The following is a 26,221-nucleotide window of genomic DNA, read 5'->3' as shown; positions in this document are numbered from 1 at the left end:
TTTGAGGGACTACACCTCTCTGCAGCTGGGGAATTATCTCCTGACCGCCCACTGAGTGCTCCACCTCCATCGGAGGGGATTCAAAGAGCAGAATGGCCCAGACTATCCCAATCATGGTCTCAATCTGCACAGCCGCCTGCAGCCTCTTTTACCCCGACTGCAGCGGGTCTCAGGGGCCCCATGGACAAATGGCAGGCGATGTCCCCCTCACTACAGGACATGATAGCATCTGCATATTCCCAGGGCATCGCAGTGGGTGCCCAGCAACGCCCATCTCCTCTGCCAGCCCGAGCCAGTAGGCCAGACCCTTGGGCAGCTCCTGCTCCTGCTCCTTCCTTTCAGGAAGACTTGGATCCAGGAGAGATGGCCACATATGCAGAGGATGAGCTCTCAGAGGATGAGGCCAACCTACCAGATCAGCCCCCTTTAGCAGGACTGTTCAGGCACTCCTTGTTTAGAACCCTCTTGAATAAAGCCAAGGCTACACTGCTGCCAGATAATTCATCAAAGCCAGCTGGCCAAGAGGTGGGCATCATGCCAGCGGCCAGACTCATTAATGAACCACAGAGGGAATCGGAGCATATCCCTGCAGTGCCTATCTTCACAGAAAATATTAAAAAACCCTGGCAGAACCCATCAGCAGCCCTGGGTCCATCAGCTATTGACAAGAGATTTTATTCCTTTGACCCAGAGGTGGAGGACTTGCTCCAGTACCCTTCAGTGGACACTCCTGTCACATCACTGATGTCTAACGCAGTGGTACCTTCAGAGATGGCAGATGGCCTGCGTCCAGAGGATAGGAGGGCTGAGAACTTGGTCAAAAGAGTGCACCAACTTTCTGCCTGGTCCCTGAGGGCTGCCTCGGCAGCTTCCTTCTTCAATAGGGCCTCCATTTTGTGGCTCCAAGATATGCTCTCAAGACTGGGTCCAGAGGACGCCCGGCTACGCCAGGATATTAACAAACTCATTGCCACTGCTAAGTTCTCTGCAGATGCCACCCTAGCGTCTGCAAGATTTGCATCTCGGGCACTGGCCACTAATCTCTCTGCCAGGCGCTTGATTTGGCTTCGATCATGGCAGGCAGATGTGAAATTGAAATGATGCCTAGCCACTGCTCCATATCAGGGTGCTAATCTCTTTGGTGAGTCGTTAGACTCTGTCCTGATCGAGGACAGAGATAAAAGAAAGGTGTTGCCAAGGTCAGCGAGGAGACAAGATAGGCGAGGGGCTCCATATTTTCGCAGACAGCCCTTTCAGCCGGAAACATCCTCAACGTCATCCCCAGTTGCTCGGACCTATGGACAGGGGACCTATACCCAACCGTCCTATCGATCTGACAGAGGCGGCTACGGAGATAGGAACCGCCAGTTTCAGCAATCTCGCAGGTCTTACAGAGGCGGCAACAGAGGGGGATTCCGCAAGCAGAAGTGACTCCTGCCACGACCCGCCCATAGGTGGATGCCTGCGATTCTTCACCGAATTTTGGGAATCCATCTCCACCGACGCATGGGCCTTAGAGACTGTGAGGCAGGGTCTGCGGATAAACTTTTGGCAGACTCCTCCAGTCAGATTTGTTCAATGCCCCACCTTACGTCATCCACAAAAAAGATCTCTTATTCTTCGGGAGGTCCAACATCTCTTGGACATTGGGGCAATAGAACCGGTTCCGGCAGAGCAGAGAGGCAAGGGGTTCTACTCTATAGTGTTCGTAGTCCCCAAATCCTCTGGCGGATGCTGCCTAATCTTGAACCTCAAACAACTGAACATTTACATCTGGTATCAGAGGTTCAAGATGCATTCATTACAAACCATCCTGGCATCCATCTGTCATCAGTTTTGGATGACCTCCATCGATCTCAAAGAGGCATATTTGCATGTTCCGGTTCATCAGCAACACCGTCAATTTCTACGCTTTTGCCTCCAGGACCAGCACTTTCAGTACAAAGCCATGCCCTTCGGCCTGTCTTCAGCACCCAGGGCCTTCACCAAGCTCCTGGACGCATTAACAGCCAATCTCAGGTCACACTCTATACGGCTGCTAGCTTATTTAGATGACATAATCGTCCTCTCCAGAAGCCCTCAATGGGCCAACCGAGATTTGGCCCAAACGATGGACTGTGTTCAAAAGGCAGGTTTTACAATCAACCACGACAAGAGCCACTTGCACCCAACCAGGTGTCTGCGTCACCTGGGTACGACAATAGATTCTTCATCAGGCATGGTCTTTCTGTCATCAGAGAGACAGCAGAAAATATGGACACTGATACACTCGATATTACGCTGCACCAGGATTCCCCTGGCACTGCTCTCCCAATTGCTGGGAGTCTTCATTTCATGCATCAATATCGTGCCATGGGCTCGGCTACACGCCCGACCCCTACAGTGGCTTCTTCTTCCATTCCAAAGGGCCCGGCTAAGCAATTCTAAGCATCAAGTGCACCTGACCACAGCAGTTCGGCTTTCCCTTCCCTGGTGGACGTCACCTGCAATAGCCAGGGGCTCTCCCTTTTTGTTCCATCAGGAGGTGACAATCACCACAGACGCGAGTCTGTCCGGATGGGGAGCTCATTCCGGATCCCAGGTTGCTCAGGGCAGATGGTCAGCCTTAGATCTGACAGACCCCAACATCAACCTACTGGAACTACGGGCAGTTTTCAGAGCGCTGCAGACCTTTTCAGAGACTGTAGCGGACCACCATGTCCTCATACTAACAGACAATGTGGCAACAAGAGCCCACATCGATCACCAAGGGGGCACACGGTCGGACCGCCTAATGCAGGAGGCGCACGCCCTGATGTCATGGGCAGAGATTCATCTCGCCTCCATCCGTGCAGAACATATTTTTGGGGTGGACAATACGCAAGCGGACTGGCTGAGCCGCACAACAATAGACCCGGGAGAATGGTCCCTGAATCCAGAGACTTTTCAACTGATAGTCCACCGTTACGGCATTCCAGTAGTGGATCTGTTTGCTTCGCAACACAATCACCAGGTCCCACGGTTCTTCTCCCGGTTCCCAGCTCCGGGAGCCGAGCAGACCAACGCACTCCTATCACCATGGCCGGCTGGTCTCCTATACGCCTTCCCTCCGGTCAGTCTGATACACAGAGTAGTAGCCAAGATCATCGCGGAAGGAGCGGACATACTTTTGGTAGCTCCTTTCTGGCCCAGGCGCCCCTGGTTTGCCGACCTGATGGACTTATCGCTGTCTCCCCCATGGAGGATTCCGTGTCATCATCTGATTCTGTCACAAGGCTCAATAATTCACCCGTACCTTCAGTGGTGGAAGCTTGCCGTGTAGTGATTGAGGGGAACCGCTTGAGGGAAAAACAGGTTCCGGATAATGTCATCCACACCATACAAGCGGCACGACGTCCCTCAACCACCCGCATATACCAGGCGACCTGGGCAGCGTACTGCACCTTTTGTAGGACAAAGGGGATCTTACCTTCTGCCTCCTCGGTTCTTAACCTCCTGGAGTTCTTGCAGAAGGGCCTCGACAAGGGGTTGACTCCTAACACCCTTCGCAGACAGGTAGCTGCCATCGCAACTATAATCTGGCCAGACCCACTCTGCCCAGTCTCTCACCATCCTTGGGTTAAGGATTTTCTCCGAGGAGCAGCGAACCTGTCCCCACCGGTAATTCACCATTTTCCATCTTGGGACCTGCCTTTGGTCCTCCAGGCCCTCACGGCTCCTCCTTTCGAACCTTTGAGGGAGGTTTCCCTTCGCATTCTTTCTATTAAGGTGGCCTTTTTAGTGGCCATAACCTCCGCACGCAGAGTTTCCGAGCTAGCAGCTCTATCAGTGCGTTCAGACTTATGCGTTTTCCACCCGGACAGAGTGACTCTCTGCTTGGATCCTAGTTTCCTGCCTAAAATCAACACTAGGTTTCATAGGTCACAGGATATAGTTCTACCGGACTTTTGCACCCACGGCTCCCATCCATCGGCGCTCCGTTGGCATAAAGTGGATGTTCGCAGAGCAGTGAAAATATACGTTCGCCGTACAACTGCATTCAGGAGATCAGAAGCTCTCTTTGTCTCCTTCCTTCCCGCATCAATGGGGAGGAGGGTTTCGGCTAAGACTCTCAGCAGATGGATTCGTTCCTGTATCATTGAGGCATATAAGGCTAAATCAACTCCATTACTGGACAGGATTACAGCCCACTCGACCAGAAGTGCAGCCACCTCAGCGGCTTGGACCACACAAGCACCAATTGAGGACATCTGTAGAGCAGCCACTTGGGCTGCACCCACAACCTTTATCAGACATTATCGTTTGGACTCGTTTGCTTCTGCTGAGGCAGCCTTCGGGAGAAGAGAATTGCAAAGAGTTTGTGTTCCAGTACCCCTGGGCCAGCCTAACCCTCCCTAAGGTGTTGCTTGGGTATATCCCACCTTGGACTCTCTGAGCAGTGTAGTGGAGAAGGACCGTTGAACTTACCTGAACGGTCTTCTCGCTGCACTGCAAAGAGAGTCCAAACCCGCCCGGCTTTTTGCCCAGGTGCACAGTTCAGTTTAAATTCTATAGTTAAAGTTTGTTGAATAAATTTGTCTTGTTTCACTATTCCTTCGTTTTTTCTTGACTGACCTAAGGAGGGTAGTGGTGGGCGGGACATAACATTTATGCTAATTTTTAATTCAGTCCCTGCCAATCAGGCTGAATAATAACCCACTTTGGACTCTCTTCGCAGTGCAGCAAGAAGACCGTTCAGGTAAGTTCAACGGTCCTTCTGGAGAGAAATTGGACCGGTTCAAATCAATAGTCTACAATTGTATCTGTTGCTATGAGAGCTGGCCTGATGTAGTGATTAAAGCACCAGGCTAGAACAAAAACAAAAAACAACCCTGTACCCTGTTGCTACTTTAGTCCTCGGAGAGAGTCGGCATACAAATCCAATAAATAGATAGATAGATAGATAGATAGATAGATAGATAGATAGATAAATAAATAATATATGCATGCATGGCCACTACTTTAATTAAATTGAGTAATTTGTCACCGGATTTTGGGTCATCACTGAACACAGGTACTATAATTAATAATAATTTATTTGACTTGTATGCTGCCCCTTTCCGAAAACCCGGGGCGGCTCACAAAACAATAAAACAATACAGAACAAATCTAATAGTTAAAACTGTCACTAAAACCCATTATCTTAAAAACAAGCGATGCAACACAATCATACCCACTCATAACTTTAATGGTCAGAAATCTAAAAAAAAAATTTCATCCTCCCACCCCCTTTTGTTTTTTTCTTATAACACCCTGTTGGGGGTGGAGGACAGAGACGTTGGTTTCCCTTTAAAGCACAACTACAGGTCCCCAAATTAAATCACCCCTCTAAAAATGGGGATCTTCGCCCCCTCCCTCCCCATTGTATTTCTCAATGTATTCTGAAGCTTCATCTATTAATTGTTTACTCATCCATCCCTCTGTAGAGATCTAACCAGGCACCAGCGGTGTAGTAACATCAGTATTGGATTGTAAAGGTTGCTGTACTGGTAGCAGAAGTTGAGCGCATGCAGCTTTGGGTGTCTTGTGGGTGTGTCCCAGCGAGATCGCAGGAAGCAAAATCTCACGGGATATGCACGTACATGAGATTTCAGCGATTTTTTTGCTTCCGCGCAGCAAAAAGATGCTGGGATGCACCCGTGCACATGCAGAAGCGAAGCTGCGGATGTAGCACACTGGTAGCGGCGAAATCAGGAATCCACTCCTGAGTAACATGATTTTTGAATCCAGACAGAAACTATTTCCAAGCAGTTGTAGTTTGGCCACTATGGGTATCATTGGAACCAAGCCCCGTTTCATTGTAAAGAGTCATTATAGAATTTTAAGATAATTAAATGAACAGCTATAAATCTGTCTGTGTCTTATAGAAATGGCTAGTCTCTATTATTATGAAAAAGTAAAAAGTTGAGGGTAGATCTTGATGCCTTACGTTTATACTTCACCAAAGTATTCGGAACGTCAATGCCTTTTTTTTTTTTTTGCTCTTGTCTTTTCCCACTTCCCTTTTTTGATTCCCAATTTCCCTAATATTTGCTTTCGTATTCTGTTTGTATGTCAAATTATAAATTAATAAAACTATCTGAAAATGATAACGCTGTGCGTCAGCTGCTTCCTTTCTATCCATGGTTGACCTCTCCAGATTCCTAAGAGGTCAGTAAGGGGTGTACATAGGTGCACTAGAGTGCCTTCCATCCCCTGTCCTATAGTCTCTCCTATATCTCATATTTCTTCTCTACTATATCCTCTATAACAGTGGTTCTCAACCTTTCTAATGCCGCGACCCTTTAATGCAGTTCCTCGTGTTGTGGTGACCCCCAACCTTAAGTCTAGCGCCAATTCTCCCAACAGAGCTTGAAGCTGATTGGTGGGAAGGTCAGAGAGACACCCCCCCACTGTAAATGACTGATTGGTCGGATTGTAAAAATAGGTTCCAAGGCGCCAGAATAGAAGCTTTAGTTCCTAACACCATGGGAAGTTTGTCTTTTCCGATGGTCTTTGGCGACCCCTGTGAAATGGTCGTTCGACCCCCCCAATGGGGTCCCGACCACCAGGTTGAGAACCACTGCTCTATAACCTTCATTGGGTATTATTGTGTATTGGACTAAATAAATAAATAAATAAATAATAAATTAATTAATAAATTAAGAAAAGGATACTGCGAGGAGCAGCAGTATTACGTGTGGTCAGCTCAAAAACTAATACAGGTTGGTTTGCTATTATTGATGGAGTGGAAAATTGCCCCTGGCTCCAAGCAGACATTTTGGGGAGGGAGATCTTAACTGCAAGGACCCTGCGCTGTGATCCAAAATCCAGCCACAGTACAGAACCCATTTGAATCTAGTACTGAAGCCAAATGCATCTCTCTCTGTGTCTTCTATTGTGCGTTTGACCTCATCCATTCATTTGACTCAGAGGCAGCCCCTAACTCTGTTGCCTTGTTTGCTACTCAGCCTCTGATCTGTCTCTCTTTTCATCTGTTATTGTCTTGCAAGCAAGCAAACAAACACACATACAGACACACACACACACACACACACACACCCCCATACAATCCATTAATGGGCTACTGTCTTCCCTATCTGTGGCTTCACCATCTTTCAAAAAGTACTTGGTGGAATTCAGCTCATTAGAATCTAAAATGAGTGTGTGTGTGTGTGTGTGTGTTTGAGCAAAAGCGTGTTGCCTACTGGAGCAGGCATAATCCAAAGCTTGGCTACTGGCTTTCCCCCTCCCTTTTTCAGAGTTGTGTTGCTCTCTCTCTCTCACTGAGAGGCGAGCATAGCAACCAAAACCAGCAACAAACTCCAGAAAAGAATTAATATTGGGGGGCAATTTAAAACAGACATCCACAACAGCAGGTAAGTTGCAAGGCTACTTTTTGCCTTTATCTCATGCAAATGGGGGGGGGGGGGGACTGGCTTTCCCAGGTTATGGGCCTCCTCTGTACCCTTAACTACAGCTTGAGAGGCAGGTGTGGGATGTTAAACTCTGGGTTAGTTGTCATGTTCAAGGCACAAGAATAGGCCAGGTGTTTTCCTTCCACATTTCAAGCAGATTAATTGATTCATTGCAAAACTAAATTTCAGTGTAAATGGGGGGAAATTTAGGGTAAGAGGCTTTGCAGAGATGGCTACGGGCAAGTGTTGAATATGTTTCAGAAATAGGATAATAGGGGAAACAAATCAAGCATTATTAGCAGGAAAAAAATGCCAATTCAAGGAGAGAGTACATTGTAGGAGAATGACCATGTTAAGCTAGCTAGGGCACTGTTGTGAAGAAAGCAATAGATTTCTCAATGAAGTTGTGAGAGCAACTTGAAAGAAACTTTTAGTGCAGATTGAATTGCTAAAGTTGAGGTTATTCCTCTAACTCTTAATCAGGAGTTGGAAGTAAGTTACAGTACAGTATATCTCACAAAAAAGTATGCCTGGTAGTAAAAGTTGTTAGTCTGAAAGAGCTACCATTGTACAGTCACCTATTTTCAAAACTCCAAAACAAATACATAATTAATATATAATCTATATCACTGATGGTGAACCTATGGCACGGGTGTCACAGGTGGCACGCGGAGCCATATCTGCTGGCACTTGAGCTGTTGCCCTAGTTCAGCTCCAGTGTGTAAGTGTGTGCCAGTCAGTTGATCTTTGGCTTGCACAGAGGCTCTGGGAGGGCGTTTTTGGCTTCCAGAGAGCCTCCGGGGGGATGGGGAAGGGCGATTTTACCCTCCCCAAGCTCCAAGGAAGCCTTTTGAGCCTGGGGAGGGCGAAACACAGCCTACTGGGCCCACCAGAAGTTGGGAAACATGCCATTTCCAGCCTCCAGAGGGCCTCTTGGGGGTGGGGGAAGCTGTTTTCACCCTCCCTGGGCATTGAATTATGGGTGTGGGCACTCGCTCATGCACAATAGTCTGCGCACATGCTCTTTCGGCATCCGAGGGAAAAAAGGTTCACCATCACTGATCTATATAATTAATATAACCATTGTAATTATGCATGGTTTTTAGGATATTATAGATTTTGTTGCACTGTTGATTTTATTGCTGTATTTTTATTGTTGCTGTATTTATGACTATCGTTAGCCACTCTGAGTCCTTTTTGAAATGAGTGGCATATAAATACAAATAATAAATAAAGAAATCAACGTTTCAATAGGGAATAAAAACTAGAAACTTTGCAGAAACGAATAGACATCTTAGTAGAAAGAAAAGCCTTCCGTGGTTGATTTTCATGGCTAAACAGCTGTGCGGACCAGTTAAGACCAGTAATGCAGAGGGCCAACAGAAACAGCATTTTTCTGTAACCTTGAAGGTGTTGCTTGAAAGGAACACCATGTCACATCCTTACTTCATTGTTACCTGGGGACCTATTAAAGTGAACAGCTGTCCTTGCCAAATTGCCATGTTATATTTATCCGTTTATTAATTTTGGAGAGCCTTGAAACTGGCCCTTTAAGAAGAACGGAGTACATTTGAAGGTCCTTTCCATATAGAAAGACTACATCGCTTTGGAATCTGTTCATTTCTGCCAGCCAGCGTTTCAAAGGATGGGTTATAAGGACAACTTTGGAGGTTTTTGAGTTGCAAGGTGACTGATATTGCATTCGATGCAGCAGTATGTTGCTACCAGTACAGTAGAAGTTGGCGCATTGGTAGTGCATGATGCACTATGCACACAACTTTGGTTCTCTTCCATGCATGCATGTGTATCCAAGTGAATTTTTGCTTCGTGCACTTGCGCAGAAGCAAAATCTCACGAGCGGCCATGTGAGATTATGGTGATTTTTTGCTTCCGTGCATATGCAGAAGCAAAAAATCACCGAAATCTCTCTCATATGCACATCCCCTTGTGAAATTTTAACTCATTTTTGTTTCCTGCGCATGCACAGAAGCCGAAACATGCTGGTGATGCAAGTACATGTACGCAAGAGAACTGAGCTGTACGCGCAGCGTGCTAGTAGCAGGGGTAATGACAATCCACCCCTGATTGTCACCTCAACCCAGTTCCAGGATTTCCCCCTCCCTTCTAAAGGCAAAATGCTGCAGTGCCTGGACACTCTTTCTCACCTATTTCACATTGTCTCCAGGGCCATTTTTTAAGGAGCAACTGGAGTGGAAGGTTTGCTGCTCTTCCTCCACAGCTGTGGCAGAGCAGGATGTCTTAAAAAAAGGCAATGTAGTAAAGAAATAACACCTCCACCCAGTAATGGGCAGCCAAAATTTTTACTGCCACACTGTGGGTGTGACTTATTTTGTGTGTGTGGCTTAATGGTCAGGTGACTGGGTAGGAGTGGTTTGCTGGCCATGTGGGAGTGGATTGAATGATCATCATCATTCAAGTGAACTGTTAAGTCCTCGACTTACAACCTTACCAGTGTCGCTCCCTGGGGTGACAATTTGCTTCGTGTTTCCCGTGCTCTCCTTCCTGGATTGCCCACCCCTAGCTCAGGCTGGGTAGCTAGGTGAACAGGTGCTCCCAGAAGCATAAATGCTGCCAGCGCCGCTTCCACCTACGCCTTCTGCTTGCCCCTCAGGCAGGAGGTGGCCACGTGAGGGTGGAGGGGAGCCGAGCAGGAGAGAGGGAAGCTCATCTGAGGCCAGGAAGGAGGAAAGAGGAAAAAAGCGAGGAGTGCAGATGCAGCAGCAGCAGGAGGAAAAAAGGAGAGCCAAGCCGAGACCAATAATCCAGGAAGTGACAGCCGCCAATCAGCTTGAGCTGTGCACGCATCTTCATTTCCACCAGTGGAATTGCGTTCCATCCCATCCTGCCTGCTACCCACCCCTGCCTCCACCCCCACGCATGAAAGCTACTAAAACTAAATTTTTGTGCTCCCCATCTGTACAGACCAAGAGTGTGGATCTTTGTGTGCAGCTATGAACTTGTTACCAAGGTTAAAAGGTCAGAGGCCAGTGGCTGAGTGGAAATATCTAATTCTGGAATCAGCACATCCATGCAGGAGTGTCTCAGTCACACCCAGTTGTTATCTTTAATGGTTGGCACTGAGAGACAATTTCCATGCTCTTTACATTTCATTTTCCTCCAATTTCTCCAGTTCGTACACATTCGTCCAATTCAGTGATAAATGCTACAGAATATTTCTCTGTCCCAAGAAATCATGTATTTGGGGACGTCATCATGACGTCCCCCAGTGGCTTGCTACCAGTTTGGGTAAACCAGTCCGAACCAGAAGGAACCCACATCTGTGGTAGTTTATGCTATAATAAGTCAATTGGATTGAGATGGGCAGATATAGAAATTGAATACATAAATAAAATCTGCCTTGAAAGTATCAGAATATTACTTTTGGGGGCCGTAAGCTTTAGTTTGTCTCCAACCCTTCAAGTTTATTTGTTTGGAAAGCTCAGTCATCTGTCCATTTTAATGCTCTTCCTCATCTACTTTATTTACCTTTGTTTCCATTTTCCACCTGATGCAACTTTTTACCTGTATCCATGTGCACGCCTTCTCCTTAAATGCCCTCTGGTTGTACCCCAGGATAACCCACCAGAGATGCCTTTGCACAGCAGTATCTATCAACCTGAGTCTGGAAGTTTTAATAGACATTTCTACACAGCATCAAGCACAAAGTTAACTGAGAAAAAAAGTTATTCCAGAAATATAATGAGACGTAGAGGCCATTAACTATCTGGCTCTTTTCGTGCTTTAATTAACTTCTAAGCCATTGTAAAAGAAAGCAGGGAGTCCACAGGCTTCGACAGAGTCAACATCGTAAATGTTTTCTCTATTTGCTCTTTGTTTTTATTGGTGCCATAAAAGGAGGTTGATATGGGAATAAGCTTGTGGGTTAGCCACCAGAGAGCAGATCCCCATCTCTCAGTATTGGGCAGCCACTTGCCGCACTAACTGGATGGTCTTCGGTGGCCGACGCAGGCATGCATGCTCCCAACATGTGCACACATGCGCCCTCTGCGAGATTTGGCTTCTGCACCTGCGCAACAAGCCAAATCTCATGAGATTTCAGCTATTTTTGCCTATATTTTTGCTTCCGGACATGCGCAGAAACAACAAACAACAAAAATGGCTGAAATCTCATGAGCACAAGCATGCACAGAAACAAAAAAATGGTGGATTTCGGCCAGGAATCTGTCTGTCATGCCATTCCTGGGTTGAAATCTATCAGCGTGCCCAGTAATAGGCAGCCAAAACTTTTACTACCACACTGTGTGGTTTATTTTCTGGGTGTGGCTTAATGGTCATGTGACTGGGCTTGCTGGCCATGTGATCAGGTGGGAGTGGCTTGAACGATCATCATCGTTCAAGTGAACTGTTAAGTCCTCGACTTACAACCTTACCAGTGTCGCTCACTGGGGTGACAATTTGCTTCGCGTTTCCCGCACTCTCCTTCCTGGATTGCCCCCCCCACCTCAGGCTGGGTAGCTAGTCGAACGGGTGCTGCCAGAAGCATAAATTCTGCGAGTGCTGTTTCCACCCATGCCTTCTGCTTGCACCACAGGCGGGAGGTGGCTGCGGGAGGCTGGGGGGGAGCCGAGCAGGAGAGAGGGAAGCTCGTCCAAGGCCAGAAAGGAGGAAAGAGGGAAAAACCAAGGAGCGCAGATGCAGCAGCAGCAGCAGGGGGAAAAAGGAGAGCCGAGCTGAGACCAGTAATCCAATGACAGCCGCTGATCAGCTGGAGCTGCACACACATCTTCATTTCCGCCAGTGGAACTGCATTCCACCCCGTCCTGCCTGCTGCCCACCCCTGAGTGTGCTGTTCTTGGGCCATTTCCACTGGCTGGTCGATGTCCCCTCACATGGAGGGAGGTGCCCATAACTGCTCTCTCTGAAGCTAGGGTGTTCCTTGAAAATCCCAAACTATCATTTTGGCTTCCCCATTTAAAGAAATACTCAAAGAGAATTTCTCTTACTTTGCCCTTTATCTATCTATCTATCTATCTATCTATCTATCTATCTATCTATCTATCTATCTATCTATTAGATTTGTATGCCGCCCCTCTCCAAAGACTCGGGGTGGCTCACAACAACGATAAAAACAATATTATAATGGCACAAATCTAATATTAAAAATAACTAAAAACCCTATCATAATTAAAAACCAAAAAGCACATACATACCAAACATAAATTATAATGAGCCTGGGGGATAGATGTCTCAAATCCCCCATACCTGGTGGTATAGGTGGGTCTTAAATAGTTTACGGAAGACAAGGAGGGTGGGAGCAGTTCTAATCTCCGGGGGGAGTTGATTCCAGAGGGCCGGGGCTGCCACAGAGAAGGCTCTTCCCCTGGGGCCCGCCAGATGACATTGTTTAGTCGACGGGACCCGGAGAAGGCGAACTCTATGGGACCTTATCGGCCGCTGGGATTCATGCGGTAGCAGGTGGTTCCGGAGGTACTCTGGTCCAATGCCATGTAGGGCTTTAAATGTCATGACCAACACTTTAAATTGTGACCGGAAACTGATCGGCAGCCAATGCAGGCCATGGAGTGTTGTAGATACGTGGGTGAATCTGGGAAGCCCCACAATGGCTGGGAAGCCCCACGATGGCTCTTGCGGCCGCGTTCTGCAAGATCTGGAGTTTGGGACACATTTCAAAGGTAGCCCCATGTAGAGAGCATTGCAGTTTGTGATTAATAAAGAGATACAATCTAGGACTAGGGAGGCACTAATACCATTCTATAAAGCCTTAGTTAGACCACATCTTGAGTACTGCATTCAACTTTGGTCCCCATTGCATTGGCATCCTTCAGTCTTGAAAGACCATGGTATCATGCTATGGACTCACCAGAGCATGAAGCCTGGGTAGGTTAGTATATAGGATAGACTGTTACCCAAGCAGCAGATCCATGTTTCTGAAATAATCCAATGGAATGGTGAAAGACAATACAATTGGTTCGAGCTACGTCGCATGAATTTGTATGTTTTAAATTAACTATTTGTTCTGTCTGGGTCACTCCAGAAGCCAATACCAACCCAAAAAGAGAATCCAGACACACTGGTAAAAGGCAAAGGCAGTTTTATAAAATGCAAGGAAAACACAGGTAACAGAAAATGTCCTTACAAACAGGAAAATGCTATATCTTCAGATATATTCACGAAGGCCAAAAGTCCATGCAGCAATACAGAATTCTTGCTGCCAAGCCAAGGCTGTAGATAGCAGACCTATACCTCCCACGGATCTTCCAAAGCTGCTGGGCCACAAGCCAGGAACAGAGACGCCAAGAAACAAGACAGGATAACGCCACGCCAAGCTGATAACAGTCCACATGACTTAAAGGGCTTGCCTGCCTTTTAAACCCTGCTGATGAGTACTACACCCAAACCCAGCTGTTTCTACTTCAATGGTGAAAATATCTCTTTAACTGCTCCTTTCGTTGCTCTGAACGTCGCTGTCTCATGTCAATGACAGCTTGTGCGTCATCACCTAATGACTCCAAGCTACTGGCTGGGGAGAGCCCCCCCCCAGGGCTCTCATGCTGTTCTCCTTCATCCCATTCCTGATTTTCCTCTCCCCCATCCGACTGTTCAGCCCCTTCCTCTGCGCTGTCATCCTCCTCCGGGCATGGAGCCAGCAGAGACACAGCTGGTCCCTGAGCAGCCTCAGGCTGAATCACAACACTATTTATATTTTTTTATTATTATTTATTCGATTTGTATGCCACCCCTCCCCGTAGACTAGGGGCAGCTCACAACAATAACAAAGACAATGTAAGAACAAATCTAATAATTTAAAAAACACTAAAAACCCCATTATTAAAAGCAAACATACACACAAGCATACCATGTATAAACTGTATAGGCCCAGGGGAGATGTCTCAGTTTCCCCATGCCTGACGGCAGAGATGCGCTTTAGAACTTTATGAAAGGCAAGGAAGGTGGGGGCAGTTCTAATGTCCGGGGGGAGCTGGTTCCAGAGGATCGGGGCCACCACAAAGAAGGCTCTTCTCCTGGGTCTCGCCAAACGACATTGTTTAGTCGATGTATTAAATGGATCCAATTGTATTATTGTACACTGTTTTATTATTGATACATTGTGAGCCCCCCCCCAAGTCCATGGAGAGGAACGGCGTGCAAATAAATCGATCAATCAATCAATAAATAAATAATCAGAACATGGCTGTACACAGTCACAAACTGCTTCCGGGACTCTGGCTCTGGATTTTGCCTCAAGGTTTACTCCTGAAACCTTTTCCAATGACACAAGGCAATGGAAGGCTGCAGTCAGAGTTTCCCTTCTCCTAGTGGTTGACCAGGGTGTCTTTCATGTCTTGCCATGCTCTTAGCACACCACATTGCTTGCAGAGACCGCCTTCATGACCTTTGACCTATTCTAGTAGGTTTCATCCACTCATTTCACTGAAATACGTCTGCACATGCTTGGGATAGATAAATTCCTATCTTGCCGAAGGTCAATGACCTATTAGCTACTCTCAGCTTGTTTGGCCAGCCTATCAAAGCTGTTGCCCGGGGTGTGGCTGCTGTGCATGCTACAGCTACTAGGAGCCCCAGGTAAGAGCTGAGTGATAAGTGGGGACCAAAGTTGGACAAGCTGCCCTAAAAGCTGCCCTAAAATGAGCTGTTGTAAAAGAACACGGCATGCCCCTACACTAGAGGTGCTACTCCTTCCTGAGCACCCCACACTACAATGTAATCTAATGGCTAAGGTCATTCATTCATTCTCTGGCTTTTATGTAACAATTCTGTATATGAATTGAACCATAGAGTACCTGAGGACAATAGATTACTAAATTATGTGGTAGAACTAATCCACAAGGTTAGTAGAATCACTTCAGCTTATTTGATAGTTCTTCCACACAGATTTCTCTTCTGCAAAGTCTCTGTCCCTCCCTCCCTCCCCTTGGACAGAGAATACTTTGGACAGAGAATAGCTCCTTCCTTATATGTATTGATTTTCCAAAGATCATTTTTCTTCATCTCCTCTAGAATAATACAATCCAGGAAGAACGGTAACAATAGAAACATAGAAACATAGACTGACGGCAGAAAAAGACCTCATGGTCCATCTAGTCTGCTCTTATACTATTTCCTGCATTTTATCTTACAATGGATACATGTTTATCCCACGCATGTTTAAATTCAGTTACTGTGGATTTACCAACCACGTCTGCTGGAAGTTTGTTCCAAGGATCTACTACTCTTTCAGTGAAATAATATTTTCTCACGTTGCCTTTGATCTTTCCCCCAACTAACTTCAGATTGTGTCCTCTTGTTCTTGTGTTCACTTCCCTATTAAAAACACTTCCCTCCTGAACCTTATTTAACCCTTTAACATATTTAAATGTTTCGATCATGTCCCCCCTTTTCCTTCTGTCCTCCAGACTATACAGATTGAGTTCATTAAGTCTTTCCTGATACGTTTTATGCTTAAGACCTTCCACCATTATTGTAGCCCGTCTTTGGACCTGTTCAATTTTGTCAATATCTTTTTGTAGGTGAGCTCTCCAGAACTGAACACAGTATTCCAAATGTGGTCTCACCAGCGCTCTATATAAGGGGATCACAATCTCCCTCTTCCTGCTTGTTATACCTCTAGCTATGCAGCCAAGCATCCTACTTGCTTTTCCTACTGCCCGACCACACTGCTCACCCATTTTGAGACTGTCAGAAATCACTACCTCTAAATCCTTCTCTTCTGAAGTTTCTGCTAACACAGAACTGCCAATAGATTCAAGAACCGAAATGTGAATATATTATAACCTTTTGAGATAAAAGAAAAAATATGTACTCTCTCTCATGAATGCCATCGTACAGTAAATATAGATACTATACCCTGAAAGAGTATACTGTGTAAACAGGCTGTATAAAAAGTGGCAAAGGAGAATTCCTGTCTCACCCGCGATCGTTATGATTATCAGTACATTGTGGAAAATCAAATTCATAAGCTTGATAAATTTTATTTACTTCTTTATCCTATTTATGTGGCTGCCCATCTCTCAAAAATCTGACTTTGGGTGGCATACAATTAAATAAAAAGGAAATTATCTTTTTAAAAAATCCACAATTAAAACTTTATTGTTATTAAAAGGCTAAGTGAGAGCATCAGATGTTAAAAGCCACCTCATTAAATTCCCATTTCCTTCAGACTCGTAAGCCCATTGACACTTCAGGTTTTGAGAGACGTCTGAAATGACCACTAGGATGGGGCCAGTCTCACCTGGGGTGGTGGTGGGAAATGACATTCCACCGAGTGGGTGCCCACAGCAGAAAATAAAATTTTCTAAAGACAAGGCAGGGATCATTGGCATTTACATTACTAAGCATACTGGATTTACTAATCAGCACTATGATATTGAAATTTGAGGCCACAGAGAAAGTATTTGCCACCGCAGAGGTGGGTTCCTGCCGTTTTCTATAGAAATGTTCAGTTCTGGAGACCTCACCTACAAAAAGATATTGACAAGATTGAACGGGTCCAAAGACGGGCTACAAGAATGGTGGAAGGTCTTAAGCATAAAACGTATCAGGAAAGACTTAATGAACTCAATCTGTATAGTCTGGAGGACAGAAGGGAAAGGGGGGACATGATCGAAACATTTAAATATGTTAAAGGGTTAAATAAGGTTCAGGAGGGAAGTGTTTTTAATAGGAAAGTGAACACAAGAACAAGGGGACACAATCTGAAGTTAGTTGGAGGAAAGATCAAAAGCAACATGAGAAAATATTATTTTACTGAAAGAGTAGTAGATCCTTGGAACAAACTTCCAGCAGATGTGTTTGATAAATCCACAGTAACTGAATTTAAATATGCCTGGGATAAACATATATCCCTCCTAAGATAAAATACAGAAAATAGTATAAGGGCAGACTAGATCGATCATGAGGTCTTCTTCTGCCGTCAGTCTTCTATGTTTCTATGTTTCTAACTGGTAATGGGAATTTCCACCTGCTCGGCAAACCAGCAGAAATGGCCAGATGGACACGCCCCCAAACTGGCTCTTGCGGTGGCACCAGAGGTAGTGCCATCTTGTTTTTTGCTTCTGGGCATGTGCAGAAACTGTTTTTTGCTGCTGCACATGCGCAGAAGATGGGTTTTCAGCACTGTGCATGCGCGCTCACACAGTCGCGCTGCATGGTAGGAAGCAAACCGCCAGCGAGGTCAGTCCATGTGCCACTGGTCTACACAGTGTCAAGTTTCCTAAGGTTTTTATTAATATTGCTTCTTCATTGCTTATTTGACCCCTATGACAATCATTAAGTGTCGTACCACATGATTCTTGACAAATGTATATTTTATTTTATGTACGCTGAGAGCATATACACCAAGACAAATTCCTTGTGTGTCCAATCACACTTGGCCAATAAAATTCTATTCTATTCTATTCTTTTCTTTTCTATTTTGTCTCCTCCCTATGACGTTCTACTACTACCTTCAGACAAAAAGACTGAACTTTTCCCAGAGGACAATGGTTCAACCTCTTTTCTGATCTATGATTGTAATAAAAATACTTGATTTGATTTATTGTGGACTCTTGCACGCAATTAATTCTCAGAAAATCTGGACCTGTGTTTCAACTGGGAACTTTGGGCCTGCTTATCTTGTGTAACCATTTTTAAGGTAAAGGTTCCCCTTGCACATATATGCTAGTCATTCCTGACTCTAAGGGTTGGTTGCTCATCTCCGTTTCAAAGCCTGAAGAGTCAGCATTGTCCAAAGATGTCTCCGTGGTCATGTGACCAGCATGACTAAAACCCAAAGGTGCACAGAATGCTGTTACTTTCCCACCAGAGTGGCCCTTATTTTTCTACTTGCATTTTTAAATGTGCTTTTGAACTGCTAGGTTGGTAGAAGCTGGGACAAGTAACTGCCAACCTTTCTATCGACAAACGCAGTGTCTTAGCCATTGAGCCACCGCCATCTTTACTCTGGAGTAATTTTTCCACAGAATCAATCAGAGCATTCAGAAACTACAAATCGTGCAAAATTCAGCCGCACGAGGGGTTATGGGCCTCCCTAGGTAGGCACATGTCTCTCCAGCACTCTGCAGGCTGCATTGGTTGCTGGTTGGTTTCCGGACACAATTTAAAGTGTTGGTTATGACCTATAAATCCCTCCATGGCATCAGACCAGATTACTTACAGGACCGCCTCTTGCCGCATGAGTCCCAGAGACCTGTTATGTCCCACTGAGTCGGCCTTCTCCAGGTCCCATCAACTAGACCAGTGTTTTCCAACCTTGGCCACTTGAAGATATTTGGACTTCAACTCCCAGAATTCCCCAGCCCGCGAATGCGGGCTGGGGAATTCTGGGAGTTGAAGTCCAGATATCTTCAAGTGGCCAAGGTTGGGAAAAACTGAACTAGACAATGTCGTTTGGTGGGACCTAGGGGAAGAGACTTTGCTGTGGGGGCTCCAGCCCTCTGGAATCAGGTCCCCCCAGAGATTGACACTGGCCCCACCCTCTTCGTCTTATGCAAGAGTATGAAGACTTATTTATGCTGTCAGGCTTGGGGCTATTAATTACTGGCCCCTGGCCAATGAATGAAATGTATTGGCACTTCTGTGTTAGCAAAAACTTCAGAAGAGAAGGATTTAGGGGTAGTGATTTCTGCCAGTCTCAAAATGGGTGGACAGTGCGGTCAGACAGTAGGGAAAGCAAGTAGATTGCTTGCCTGCATAGCTAGAGGTATAACAAGCAGGAAGAGGGAGATTGTGATCCCGCTGTATAGATTGATAGTGAGACCACATTTGGAATACTGTGTTCAGTTCTGGAGACCTCACCTACAAAAAGATATTGATCAAATTGAACGGGTCCAAGGACGGGCTACAAAAATGGTGAAAGGTCTTAAGCATAAAACCTATCAGGAAAGACTTAATGAACTCAATCTGTATAGTATGGAGGACAGAAGGGAAAGGGGGGACATAATCGAAACATTTAAATATGTTAAAGGGTTAAATAAGGTTCAGGAGGGAAGGGTTTTTAATAGGAAAGTGAACAAAAGAACAAGGAGGCACAATCTGAGGTTAGTTGGGGGAAAGATCAGAAGCAACGTGAGAAAATATTATTTTATTATTTGAAAGAGTATTAGATGCTTGGAACAAACTTCCAGGAGACGCGGTTGGTAAATCCACAGTAACTGAATTTAAACATGCCTGGGATAAACATATATCCATCCTAAGATAAAATACAGGAAATGGTGTATGGGCAGACTAGATGGACCATGAGGTCTTTTTCTGCCATCAATCTTCTATGTTTCTATGTATGTTTGCTGTGTGAATGAGAGTGATTGATTTGTAATAATCTTGGGTTTTATATTAGTTAGTTTTAAAGTTGAATTGGATTTAAGATGTTTTCATTGTCTTTTATATGTTGTAAGGCAGGGGTCCCCAACCACCGGGCCGCGGACCAGTACCGGGCCGCGGGGCATGTTGCACCGGTCCGTGGAGTCAGCAGCTGCCAGTCCTCCTGCCGCCGCCCCTCCCTCCAGTGCTTCATCTCCCGCTGGGAAAGAGGCCTCGGGAGGCAGGTTCTGCTGGCCACAGGGCGATGGACGGGACAGAGGGGCGGGAAGGATCGGGAGGCTCAAGCCTCTTTTGGCTTCTGCCGTGGCACGCCTTTGCGTTTTTGGCTGGGGGGGGGAGGGCCGGCCTGACCCCCTCCCTCCAGCGCTTCACCTGCCGCCGGGCAAGAGGGTTTGGGAGGCAGGTTCTGCCGGCCACAGGGCGATGGCGGGGAAGAGGGGCGGGAAGGACCAGCACCCCCATGCTTAATCCCGCCCCCAACCACACCCCTTTCCGCCCCCACCGGGCCATAGAAAAATTGCCTTGCTGAAACTGGTCCCTGGTGGAAAAAACGTTGGGGACCACTGTTGTAAGGCACCCCAAGTCCTCGGAGAGGGGCAGTATATAAATTCAATAGAAACATAGAAGTCTGACGGCAGAAAAAGACAGTCTAAGTGAGTCTAATTCTCATGAATGTTCTTTCACAAAATGGTTGCCAGCCTGTCTAATCACAAAACAACCATAATGGTGAAAATATTGGACTAAACCTGGGAAGGTTCGGGTTCACATGGAAACTCACTATGTGACTTTTGGGCCAATTACTCACTCTCAACAATCTTGCAGTTATCAGTTGCAGGGATAGCCCCATATAGCGGTAAATTGTCTTGAGCTCTTAGAAGAAAAGCAGGTTGCCAATTAATAAATAATAAATAAGAGTAATATAAACTAAACAAGACAAACAGAATTATAATGCATTTAAAAAACAGAAGCATCATTTCTTTGGGGAGTATATCGCTACTATGGAGCAAATGATTTGTCTGTGGGGCAACTGACCACCTGGTTTGTTATTTCCAAATTAGCAATTTGGAAAGCAAGGACCAAGGAGGAAGAGTAAATTAAATGCAGTGAAATGATGACCAGTCAGTCTGAAGGCAACCTTTCATCTACTCAAGAACACTTAAGAAACCCAATCCACCCAAGGGTGAAATCCAGCAGGTTCTAACAGGTTCTGGAGAACCGGTAGCAGGAATTTTGAGTAGTTTGCAGAACTGGTAGCAGGAATTTTGAGTAGTTCAGAGAACCAGCAAAAACCACTTCCGGCTTGCCCCAGAGTGGGGTGGGAATGGAGATTTTGCAGTACCCTTCCCCTGCCATGTCCACCAAGCCAGGCCCACAGAAGCGGTAGTAAAAAAAATGGATTTCACCACTGCATCTGTCCATCTTTTCTGACCAGGATTGAAAAACGTGGCGGTGGGCTGTTATCAAAATCAAGTGGCAAGCAGGCTGCATTTGTTTCTCTGGCGGTCACCAGGGAGGCAAGCTTCCTCTGGAAGACAGGTGAGTAGCCCTTCGATTGCAAGCTAGATCTTACCCAGGCCAAGGACACAACTCAGGTGGATCTGCAGGGACTTTGGCTCTCCTCCTTTCCTTCCCAGGCATTCCTGCCCATATATGGCAAAGGCTGGTAGCGGCAGAGGGAAGGAAGGAGCAAAGGTCGCCCTGGCACTTCCTCTGTTCAGGCACAGTCTTTCTCCAAGGTGCTGCGTGCCCGCTAAGCAGACACCACAGCCAAGGTAAGAAGCTTGTTCTGGGGATTGTGTGATTATTTGGATTTGTACACTGTTTATATTGTTGTGAGCTGCCCCGAGTCTTCGGAGAGGGGCGGCATACAAATCTACTATATTATTATTATTATTATTATTATTATTATTATTATTATTATTATTATTATTATCTAGAGAAACAGCTCCTGGCACCGGCCTCCCTTGGCCTGATCGGGAACTGTGGGGAGTGGGACTGAGATAGGGGTTTGTTGCATTGTGCTTGCTTCAACTTGGTTTATATAACACCAACTTGTCCTTGCTCCAACTTGGTTTATATAACACCAGGGTTGCCGTGCTCTAAGATAAGGACTGAAAGCTGTGTGATTGCAGTGTGATAGTGGGAAAAAAAACCACAAGCTTTACAAACCAAACAGGAGATTTCTCTTGAGCTGCTGTCATCTCTTGAGCTTCAGTGCCGTCCTCGGTTCCCCCACCCAGGATGAGAAGCGTTAGTGGGTTCTTACTGGTGCGGGAGGCAACTGTGCACCGGTAGCAGCCGCCAGGTTGCGTAATTTGTGCAAGACCGCTTTGGTGGCAATCCTATGGGAGCTGCCATCTTTTTTCTTCAATTTTTCATATTTTTTGCTTTGTGTGCAGGCACAGATGCAAAATCTCGTGAGTGGATGCGTGTGCACATGGGGTTTGGGGGATTTTTTGCTTCCACGCATGCCTGGAAGCAAAAAACCATCAAAATCTCATCCATGCATCCCCTCGTAATATTTCAGCGCATTTTTGCTTCCTGTGAATGCGCAGAAGCAAAATCACTCCGGGGATGCGCACGTACGCAAGACAACTGAAGTGGCAGTAATAGCAATCCGTCCCTGATGAGAAACCTTTCTAAATTGATGATATCCTATAAAGCCCTTCATGGCACCAGACCAGGGTATCTACGAGACCGCCTTCTGCCGCACGAATCCCAGCGACCGGTTAGGTCCCACAGAGTGGGCCTTCTCCGGGTCCCATCAACAAAACAATGTCGCTTGGCGGGGCCCAGGGGAAAAGCCTTCTCTGTGGCGGCCCCGGCCCTCTGGAATCAGCTCCCCCCAGAGATTAGAATTGCCCCCACCCTCCTTGTCTTTCATAAGCTCCTTAAAACCCACCTCTGCCGTCAGGCATGGGGGAATTGAGATATTCTTTCCCCCTAGGCCTGTACAATTTATGCATGGTATGTTTGTTTGTATGGATGTTTAGTTTTATAATAAGGGTTTTTTAGTTGTTTTTAGTATTGGATTTACATGATGTTTGTTATTACTGTTGTTAGCCGCCCCGAGTCTACGGAGAGGGGCGGCATTCAAATCCAATAAATAAATGAATGAATGAATGAATGAATAAATAAATAAATATCCGAGTCCTCCTGCGTGACTCTTAGTTTTGTAGCAATAAAGGAGAATGTTTGTAGCTCAAGGTTGATGTAAGGGGTCTTTGGTACCCTCTGAGCTCGCTTGTTTCAGCATCAGTGCACTGATGACGTTATCTAATTTGGGTAATGTAACCTCTACAAGAAGACGAGAGAGCTTGGAAAGCACCAAGGACCCCTCTTAAATTTGTGTTAGCACAAAGGACAGCCACAAGGTCTAGCTGGAGAATCAGTGTGGATCTTTGAAGGGAAGAGTCCATTCTTCTTTTCCTATTTTTCTTCTATTCTTTCATTGATATATTTTATTCCTATATCTTCTCTTCTCTTCTTTCTTAGATATATTTTTCTATGAGTATATCCCCTATAACCTTCATTATGTATTTTACTATGTGTATACCCACTAAAACCCTCATTGTGTAATGGACAAAATCAATCAATCAATAAATAGAGTCACATTCAGGAAGGAAGGAAGAAGGTTCCCACATAGACCAGGGCTCTCCAACCCCAACAACTTGAAGACTTGTGGACTTCAACTCCCAAGCTTTGCTGGCTGAGGAATTCTGGGAGTTAAAGTCCACAAAGTCTTAAAGTTGCCAATGTTGGAGAGCCCTGCCATAGACCATAGATGTGTTGGGCCATGCTTTGGATGAAAAGGAATTGGCAGAAAAATATTTTTTTAAAAAAATTGCAGAATGAAGTGTCTCAGATCCATAACGAACCAAGTAAATGAACCTCTCTGTGGGATTATAAGGAGGTTCCTCTGATGGCTGTCATTTCAGGGAAGAGATTTGTGGGTGGGTGGGGCATGTTTTTTTGGATTGTTATGTGTGTTGCCAATGGTCTTTAGGCATCATATGAATTTCACTGTACGGGCATATTGTGTACAGTATATACATACAATGACCATAAAGTGTTTATTTATTTATTGGAGAATTAGGGAGGCTAATGAGATAATAGCTGCATTTGCTTAAATGTGCCCTATAGCAACCCACAGAGGGTTAATGGTTTGACAGATGTTGGAAAGTCAGTTCTCCAACAACAGCTGACGCTTTTTAAATCTCTCTTATCAGTCTGGCTTAAGTATACAGGTAATCTTTGACTTATGATTACAATTGAGCACAACGTTTCTGTACCTAAGTAAGACAATTATTAAGTCAGGGTTTTTTGCCCCATTTTATGACCTTTCATACTATGGTGAATCACTGCGTTTGTAAAACAATAATGTGGTTTTTAAGTGGATCTAGCTCCATTTGAAGGTTGCAAAAGGGAATCTCAGGACTCAGAAACACGGAAATTGTCATCAATGCATGCCAGTTGTTGATCGTGTGATCATAGGGATGCCGCAACAGTCATACATGTTAAGGCGTGTGCAGAATGACTCTTGAATTATCAAGGACACACACAGAGGAAATGTGGGATTCCAGCAGATAGGAGTAATTATTCATTCATACAAAAACAGATACAGTGGTACCTCTACTTATGAACTTAATTCGTTCCGTGACCAGGTTCTTAAGTAGAAAAGTTTGTAAGAAGAAGCCATTTTTCCCATAGGAATCAATGTAAAAGCAAATAATGCGTGCAATTGGGGAAACCAGAGGGAGGATGAAGGCCCTGTTTCCTCCCAGGAGATTCCTACAGAGGCCCCACGGAGGCTTCCCCCTGCCTTTTCCAATTACAGTTTCAGAGGCTTGGGTTTTTAAGTAGAAAATGGTTCTTGAGAAAAGGCAAAAAAGTCTTGAGCACCCGGTTCTTATCTAGAAAAGTTTGTAAGTAGAGGCATTCTAAGGTAGAGGTACCACTGTACATTAAAGTTCAATTAGTATTCACTTTAGAAATAGCAATTAAACAGTCTGGTCATACACATTCTATTCAGTAAATATCTCTCAATAGAATAATATTACAAGCCTGTCTTTGTCTTACATATCAAACATACATTACAGCTTTCAAATACATTTAACTAACACAGAGCTTACTACATCAGTCTCAGTGAATCAGCAGAAAGAACAGAGAGAACAGAATCATGTTTTCTGGCTCCCTCTCATGGCAATTTGCAACACTACCTCTTAAAGCTATAGTACTTCAATACATACAAGCATTCATTCTTAGCTTGTTTATATATTGCAAACCCAACTGTTTTGTACATAGTACTAACAATACAGATAAAAAACTGTCACCAATCCCTCTTTTCAGTGTCATGGCCACTAAAAAATTGGTTGTAATTCAAGGATTAAATCACCACAGCTGGTTAGCCCTACTTCTTATACTGAACCCTGCTGTAAAATTCAGCTACTTTGAGAAAAATATTTCCACGGTTTAAAACTGAAGCGATTCAGCATATTAATCTCTCCCCATTGCATTGTAAAAGACAGTCCCACCGATTCTGCTGCTGTATTCCAGAGAATATTTATTAATGTTTCCAAGAGTGAGGGAATGAGTACAGCTCAGGAGTGCTAGAGGAAAGCCCCACATGAAATTCCTGACCCCTCCAGATAATGCTGGAAGAGATTCCCATCTGAACTCATGCTGCCAGTCAACCAAGACAATATTGAATTAAATGGATCAGTAATTTGTCTTGATATAAAGAAGATTTCCGTGCTCCTCTTCCAGAATTTGGGATTCTTTTCCTCAGAAATTATCTCAAATGTACGACAACAAAAAGATAGTGTCTTCCCAGCATATTAAATCTATTTTTAAGATTTCCATGCTGAGCTTCTGTTATGATATGTGGAAACAGTGACCAGTTAGGTCCCACAGAGTGGGTCTTCTCCGGGTCCCATCAAACAAACAATGTCGCTTGGCGGGACCCAGGGGAAGAGCCTTCTCTGTGGCAGCCCCGACCCTCTGGAACCAACTCCCCCGAGATTAGAATTGCCCCCACCCTCCTTGCCTTTTGTAAGCTGCTTAAAACCCACCTCTGCCACCAGGCATGGGGGAATTGAGATACCCTTTCCCCCTAGGCCTTTACAATTTTATGCATGGTATGTCTGTATGTATGATTGGTTTTTATATAATGGGTTTTTAACTGTTTTTAGTATTGGATTATTGTTATATACAGTTTTATTACTGTTGTTAGCTGCCTCGAGTCTGCGGAGAGGGGCGGCATACAAATCCAATAAATAAATGAATGAATGAATGAATGAATAAATAAATAAATAAATAAACTGATAAAGCACATACATAAGGAAACTGGGCAAAGGTCCTGCAGCAGTACTGTGTATTAAACACATGGATAATTATATCCTAGGTTGGAATTTTTCTCCTTACTGGAAAATTCCCAAGGACACTTAGGAATGCCCAGAAACTCACAG

At 45.2% G+C, this 26,221-nt stretch overlaps 1 protein-coding gene across 1 annotated transcript in view; it reads left to right on the top strand.

Moving 5' to 3' along the window:
• Positions 1–7,282: 7,282 nt before the first annotated feature.
• The window catches only part of VIL1 (villin 1), a 66,803-nt gene continuing 47,864 nt past the window's right edge, over positions 7,283–26,221 (top strand). Inside the window, exons 1-3 of the mRNA XM_070729388.1 lie at positions 7,283–7,376; positions 21,187–21,290; positions 21,389–21,526. Coding sequence (XP_070585489.1) covers positions 21,405–21,526 — 122 coding nt within the window. The 5' untranslated portion in view covers positions 7,283–7,376; positions 21,187–21,290; positions 21,389–21,404. The remainder of the gene's footprint in view (positions 7,377–21,186; positions 21,291–21,388; positions 21,527–26,221) is intronic.

Source organism: Erythrolamprus reginae, chromosome 1 (genome assembly GCF_031021105.1).
Source record: "Erythrolamprus reginae isolate rEryReg1 chromosome 1, rEryReg1.hap1, whole genome shotgun sequence".
Classification (NCBI taxonomy): Eukaryota; Metazoa; Chordata; class Lepidosauria; order Squamata; family Dipsadidae; genus Erythrolamprus; species Erythrolamprus reginae.
The sequence above is the reverse complement of the archived record's forward strand: the minus strand, read 5'-3'. Positions and strand labels throughout refer to the sequence as shown.